This window comes from Calidris pugnax, unplaced genomic scaffold, assembly GCF_001431845.1.
Source record: "Calidris pugnax isolate Ruff unplaced genomic scaffold, ASM143184v1 scaffold65, whole genome shotgun sequence".
Classification (NCBI taxonomy): Eukaryota; Metazoa; Chordata; class Aves; order Charadriiformes; family Scolopacidae; genus Calidris; species Calidris pugnax.
This window is the reverse complement of record NW_015090785.1, coordinates 338,472-345,991: the sequence shown is the minus strand read 5'-3', so window position 1 is coordinate 345,991 and position 7,520 is coordinate 338,472. Positions and strand designations below refer to the sequence as shown.

The 7,520-nt window shown below is 48.6% G+C and overlaps 1 protein-coding gene across 1 annotated transcript in view; it reads left to right on the top strand.

Annotated features, from left to right (window-relative positions):
• The first annotated feature begins 23 nt into the window (after nt 1–23).
• The window catches only part of GPC1 (glypican 1), a 265,931-nt gene continuing 258,434 nt past the window's right edge, over nt 24–7,520 (top strand). Inside the window, exon 1 of the mRNA XM_014966277.1 lies at nt 24–295. Within this exon, the coding sequence (XP_014821763.1) occupies nt 139–295 (157 nt within the window). The 5' untranslated portion in view covers nt 24–138. The remainder of the gene's footprint in view (nt 296–7,520) is intronic.

The window sequence follows — 7,520 nt, the reverse complement described above, 5'->3', positions numbered from 1 at the left end:
CCGCGGACGGCGGGGGGGGGGTCTCGCCCCGCAGCAGCCGCCGGACGCCGGGAGAGCCCCCGGGGCCGCCTCCCCGCCCGCGGGACCTTGGCTTTGCCCTTCGCACGGCAGGTGGCGGGGGGCCAGCGGAGAAGAAGGATGCGTTTCTTCCCGTGGGGATTTTGGCTGCTGTGTGTCGCCTCCGCCCCGGGTCGCGGTGACAGCGGCAGCAAGGCGAGGAGCTGCGCCGAGGTCCGGCAGCTGTATGGGGCCAAGGGCTTCAGCCTCAGCGGCGTGCCCCAGGCGGAGATCTCCGGTGAGTCCCCGCGGAGGGCTGGGGGGTTGATGGGGGCGGCAGAAAGCGCGGTACAACCTCCCCCGACCCGCTCTGGGGGTGCCCCGCTCTGGGGGTGCGCCCCACACCCGCCCGCCCGAGTTTTGTCTCCGGAGTGGGACCCCAGAGATGTCCCCGGGGGGACGGGCACCCCCCTCTCCCCTTGCTAACCCCCCCCCCGGGAGCTGAAGGGGTCTCTCCCCAGCAGTAGGAACGAAGCTGGGAGAAGAGGGGGTGATCGCCCCAAGTGTTCGGTGGCGGCTGGCTGGCTTGCTTTGCTTTTTTTTTTGTGCATTGTCTTGTTTCCTCGCTTTTTTTTTGGAGTACGATTGAAACGGTTTCAGGCTTTTGGTTCAGAAATCAGGATAATGGGACCGTAATGGATTTTGGCGTCGGAGCTGAAAATGCCACGAGGTTATGAGACAGAAAAATTGGTTTTTTTCTTAATCTTCTTTTGGAAGGGAAACAAACCGGTAAACGGCATTTGTCAGTTGTTAGAAATGAGGCAGGAGTGAAATGACCCTGTGTCAAGTGTGGAAAGCATAGAGGAAACCTAAGCAGCCTGTGTTAGAGTGTGTCCTCTGCCTTCATTCTGGTTGTGAACAAACCTTGGTTAATTTCCTCCTCTTTGCAGAAAACCTCTGAAATACCAAAGAATATTCAAGGTCTGGTTTATGTTGGGTTGCTTGGTGTTTGTTTGGTTTTTTTCCTCCTCCTTTATTCCTGAAAGCTTAGGGAAAATACGTTGAAGTATTGTATTTTTTTATTATTTTTTTTTTAATTCTCGTCTAAGTTTTGATACACCAACTTGTGACCCGTATCCGAGAGCTTTCTCCTCGCTTGCAGGAGCTTCCTCCTTCAGACAAAGCATAAAACATGCAGGCGTACGTGCCAAAGCCAACCTACAGGGACATCCCAGTAAAATTGCAGTTTGTAGTTCACATCTAAGCTACAGAATGCCTTATGTTGAATATTTCATTGTGTAGTTTTTCCAGGGAAACCAATTCATTATCTGACCCGTGAATGGAAAAGGCTGAACCGTATAAATGTCTCATAAACGTGAACAAATTAATACTTGCTTGGTCAAGTTGCAACCCAGAGTAAATCTCCAAAAGAAAATGAGCAGTCCTTGTAGTTAAACGGTGGGAATTTCAAAATCGTTTGAATGTCACTATTAATAGAATAGTAATTTGCTTGAGCAAGAAAGTGGCTTTTTATATATTTGAATCTAATTGTTAGAAATGTGAGTGTGTGAGCAGCCGTATTTCCAGTGGAAAGTTGTTGGAAGACGAAGTGTTTACAAATAGTGGTGGAGGTGGCTGCAGCCGTGTGCGTGGGGGTAGTACTATGGGGGCAGTCCTTCAGCATCGCCTGAGCTGTGGTTCCCAGTGTCACCTGTGGCAGGTTAGCAGCGGGTACAACCTCTACAAATCACTGAGGTTCAAAAAGCCACAGAGGACACAAAGATTGGTAGGAACCCGGAGTTTTGCTCCCTGCTGTTTGCTGCTGCGAGCGTGGACGCTGGCAGCCTTTAAGTTAAAATTATAGTATCGGGCTTGGGCATCTCTGGCTGTTGCTGTAAACAGGGAAACTCTACAGATAAATGCTATAAAAACTTGAGGAATGCCACGTGGAAAGTCATACGAAGAAGTGGTTGGGGAGAGAAGGTTCCACACATAAACTTGCTGCTGATATTATTAGCCCAGTATTTAAAACAGCTAACGGACTTAATGATTTTCATTGGTAATTATCGTGCTTACCTTCTGACTGATACATAGTCAGGAATGCCCTTTGTGTTGCTGTAGTACTTACCCAGTACAGTTAAAACACTGATGTATGTTAATCATAACCTCAGAAATGTTCCCAATGAAGTACAGTGTTGTGTATTGTGTGTGTGCAGGTTAGGGCAGGAGTTGACACCAGTTTTGTTGTCTCCAAAAAGAAGAGTCCTGAGACCCCCCTGCAGTATCCCCCTAGGTAGTGAGTACAGGAGGGCACAGCTTAGAACTCCATGTTTTGTTGGAAAACTCAACCATCGCTTAAGGCTGGTTTCAGCAGCATTTCTTCAGTTTGCTGACCACGGGGGTTGTAATCTGTATGGAGCCTCTGTCAGGTCACACCTGTAAACCTATACATCCACATAGGATGACAACTTTAGGCTAAGTTAGGAAATGCTGATGAGGATGCTCCAGTTGGACCCGTGCTGAGGTTTCCCGATGGCGACCTTCTCCATGTTGTCAGAGAGGTTCAAGAGCTACCCCAAGTACCATGTTCTTAATTCCAAGCCTTGTGGAGGGAAAAGCCCTTCACTTTCTCCTTCTCCAGGGGGGATCTTGCTGTTCCTTCTCTTTCCGTTGCTTGCCCCGAAGCAAAGGGGAAGACTGGTTTCTCTCAGCCTTGACCCCAAGCAGTGCTGCCATGCTCCTGGCTGCTTTGAACTGGCTCCAGGCGCCGCTTGGTGTGTGTTGCCATCACACCAGCCTGGCACCAGCAGCCAAACCACAGGCTGCTCGCACCCCCAGAACTTGACTTGAAAAGGAGTTTAGTGAGCTCCCATGATGCAGGCTCTGACTCAGGCTGAGATGGCTCTGTTTACGTTGGTTTTAGAACACTTACTGCACGCTTTGCACCTTCTAATCTGTATTCCTTGTTATGATTTAAGAGGATTATGAGTAATATAAAGTCTCCACAGCTCAGCAGAAGGTAGTCCCTTCCTATTACTGAACAGATCAGTTAGAGAAGCAGTCGCACAGTTATTAGCTGGCTAATAGATAAGCATCTGATTCAGGGATAGACTCTTGGCTTACCAGATTTCTCATGAACCACCTAGGCAGGGGTTCCTGGTTTTTTGCTAACGTCGTACCGTGCCTTTAACGTGTCAGTGCACTTTAAATGTGTCGGGTGCTGTTATTAAGTGTGTTTAGGGCATACGCAAGGTGTTCTATCTCACTGCTTTGAAGTCAATGGCAAAACTCCCAAACATGAAAGAAGCGTCTGCTCGTGTTAGTAATCCTGACAGACAGACGTGCACCCAGAGTCTCGGGTGAAGATCTGCCTGGAAGAAAGTTCCTAACGCCAGGGGAAACGCTCTGGACTCCTTGAGTTGGGGAAAGTTACCCCACTTGCTTCCATAAGACGTACTAACTTAAGCAAAGTTTTCCTTTATGTTGGAGGGAGCTCCCACTCACTGGCTGGGTGACCCACTCCCCCTTTCTGGGGTTGCTAAAAAATATGGGCAAAGAGTTTGAGAGCTTCCAGCTCTTCTGTTTCCCCTCGAGTTGTCTGGAGGTAGCAAGTTCCTACTTTCCCACATCCTTGCTACTCAGACACTATCACCCTGTCATGGGTCCCCTACTCTGGTGACAGAGGGAGAAATGTGCCCTGCTCTTGGTGTGCTTCTTAGTGCTGGTGCTAAGGACTGGTCTTCTCAGGCTCACAGCATGGTTTGTGACAGAAGAGAGCGAGCCTACGGCAGAATATATTGTGTTTGGGGAAGATATCCAGCTTTCTCTGCTGGCTTGATAGCGTGGCATAGGATTACCGATGTTGCCCGGTGCCTCGAGCAGAGATAGTTCTCCCATGTACTGGAGAAGACTTGAGCGTTGTGATTGGACGTGGATGTACTTGGCCCTTGCTCGCTGTTTGGGTTTGTTTATCCCCGAGATTAATCCTTCGTAGACTTGGCTCGCTGCTAGGTTGGGCTTGTTGACACGGGCGATGGGTGTAATGCAGAGAAAGAAGAGGAGGGCACACAATAAAGCCAGCTGGACTTTGCCAGGCCATATTGCTACTCATCTGGTCATGTATCTCACACGTATGCTTCCCTGGTTCCTTAGCTGAAAGGAGTCAGAACAATTTTTTTTTTTTAATCTTTTGCTTCTTTTAGGCTGCATAATTTGATTTTGTAATGAAAACATTGACAAGTCTATGTGCTAGAGCCATTTGGGGGAGTGTCAGCTACGTAGAGGACAGGTCTGGCTACAGGATGGGATGTGACAAGGCTCTTGGAGTATGAAGGGTGATGAAACCCAATATTGGAGGGCATTTTGACTTCTGGCAGTTGTGGTTCAAAAGGCATAAACGCAAAGACGGGGAAACCTGTATCTGTGGTATGAAAAATAAAATCTGGGGCTCCTCCACTCCCAAGGAAAGATCTTTACCAGTTAATTGAAAGGGGACGCTCTGTTGCTCCAGCACTTTTTGAGGTGGTGGAGTTGAGGTGGTGAGTTGTAGCTCCTCAAGGCGGGTGGGGTTTCTCAAGGTTAGCTGCTATATGGTGAGCTCCCACATGCAATATCAAGTCCTTTACGCTAATGAATTTGTTAGGAGCAAATTGGAATGGCCTTTGTAGCCCCCTCGGTTTCGAGTGCTATTTCTGATGAGGCGAAACACAGGGAATTGCGCCTTTTCCTCCATCTGGCGAGCGCATTGGTGTGAATGTTAGAGGGGGCCGTGCCTGAACTGTGCATCTCCATTTGTGTTTAACTTAAAATATACATAGAAATGTGCATATTTTACACATTGTGATTGTTTTGTTAACGTGTGACTGCGGGAACGCGTGCGTCCCAAACTCGTCGGAAACTGAGATTTATGGAGAAAAATGGGGGCTCCCTCTGGCGGTTCGTTGCGGGACGGACGCGGGCAGCCTGTGCCCTGGCACCCCCCCTTCACCTGAGCCAGCTCTGACATCTGCAAAGCCTTGCGCTTCCATGGTCTTGAAACTTTTGTGGTGTTGACATTATTTTTCAGAGAAGCTGCCTTTCCGTCGCCGGGATATGGGTGACTAAGCTCTCACCGTGTAATTATCCACTGTGTCTGACAAAACTATTCCAACAGCTCCTTGTGATGGTGAAGCAAAAACCTGATATTTTCTCTTAAAAAAAAAAATAAAAATTTGCATGCGTGTCTAGCTGGAGACACCCACCACCACTGTGTGAGACCTTGGAGGTCACCTCCTCTCTCCTTTGTTTTGTTCTTGCCCCGCTCTGTTTAACAACACACCTCGGTCAGTCTCTGGATACGCCGGGTGGGTTTGATAGGAGATACCTGGCTTTTGGCAGGGATTGTGAAACAGTTGGTTTAATGTCCTATTGCTTTCAGGACAATTGTCTCACATCGAGGGGACCGGATAGATAATACTCCTCTCGGTAATTTCAATAATTAAATATGCTTCGACTTAACCAAAGGCAGGCTGCTAACTTCATTATCAAAAATGTGTATTTAGAGCAAGGGGTTTTATTTCCCTCGCAGGTCACAACCATGATAACTGAAAGCAGAGGCCGTGGGGCATCAGCCCGTCAGCAGCAGCTGAGCACGGGCACTGCACCCCACCACGGCTGCCCGTCGGACTGGGGAAGGGGTGGGGGGGACACGATCATCTATTTTTATTGCAGCATCAAATTGCATGAGGCGCAGTGTGGGAAGCCAAGGCGGGACGAAAGGTTGGCCCCAGCCTCGCAGAGCTCTTGGTCCGGGCAGTAACCCCGACTGGAGTAACCCCAGCTGGAGCCAGGGCTGGTTCCTTGTTTTGCAGGATCGTGGAAGCGAGGAGCAGGGCAGGTGGAGGGGCGACTGGTAGATGTCACTGGGGTGGGGACAACTTTTGTGTGAGCTTTCAGCCTTCAGATAGAAATACTGGCTGGGAATTTCAGCGCAAAGCCAGGGAAACAAGACATCCCGATTCTGTGGAAATCTGCAGGCTTCCTTGGGGAAAACAGCTTTATTTTCTGTTTTGCTGCCTTGGCCCCTGCTGATAGCAGCATATTTCCATATATTGGGTTTCTTTCCTTGTCCCATGAGGTGCTTTTCTGCACATCTAGCAGGCAGGCAGCCCTATGGAGGGGACAACATCAAGACAGCATGATGCTGTGGAGTACAGCTGGCCCTGCCAGCTCTGCCTCGTTTCTGTAACGGGGCATTCCTTACCTCCAAGTGGGATTCCTTGCTTCCCATCAAGCAAGCAGCTTCCAGGATGCCCTGCAGAAATGCAGAGGTCCTGCTGTATCCCCCTGAGTGTTCTGCGCTGCAGCAGTTGTGTCTCAAGCATGTAGACTCACCTTTTCAACTGCTCCCATGGAAGAGCATCTCCTTAATCAAGCATTAATTCAGAAAGGAGTTGGACGTGCTGCTTCTGGTTGCGTGACAGTAAAGATGGGGAGGAGCGCTTGGTGCTGACTTTCATCTGCCCCTTCTAGACTTTCTGCATAGATTGAGTCTTTTTGAAAATCCCAAGCAAGTCCTTCCTTGTTTCCAACCTGTACGAATTAGGTCAGCATTGGGACATCTTTTTCAGTGCTTCTCCAAGAACTTGCTACCAAGGTCGGCTGTGAGAAGGAAGGAGAAGTTCAGCGGGCAGCTTGGTGGGGCAGAGACACCACCTACTTGGGTGGCAAGTCTGTACAGAGACTCTTTGTCTCTAAATCTCCCTAGAAAAAGTCACATTCTTGCTTCACCTGTTTGTGCAAGGAGGGTTGTGAGTGTCTTCCCGACAGCTGTGGGGATGGCTGCCCCACTGTGATGGGGAGAGACCCAGGGAAGGGAGACCCCAAAGCTTGCAGGAACCCTCACAGCAGTCACTTGAAGGTTATTCCATCGTGTTTTGTGCAAAGTTGCTGTAGTTGCCATAGCATTAGGACATTTCCCCTCAAAGTTACCGAAAATAAATACAATTCAAAACTCAGCGAAAGCAGAAAATTTCCTTTTTTTCCCCTCTTACCCGTGAAAGACAGACTGCCCTCCCCTGTGATGTGTGTGTGCCCTGACACTCCGTTCCTCGTTATATCCCTGACAGGTGAAACCTGTCTTTAAGTAACATTTGATTCCCAGGGAATCGGGTTACTTCTGTTGCCAGATCATTCTGCAAAAAATAATGAAGCTTTAGACTGCAGGCACTTAAAATGCTTGTCTGTACGTGACGGAGCTGTGAGCTGGGCCAGTCACTTCTGCCCAGTAACGTGTTCCCCTTTGACTTGGAATTCTTCAGATATGGAAAACTTGCTCTTATTTTTTTTTTCTTTCTTACGATTTGAATAAACAGACTGTGCTGTGACAGTTACTCACAACGCTTTAGCTCTGAGTTTTAGAAAATACATTAATCACAATTGTGTTGACTGTACAGAGATTATAAAGCTAATTTAATTTTTTGTGCCTTCTCGTATACAGCGCAGCATGAATCAAAAGTAGAGAATTACCCAGCTGTTATGGACTC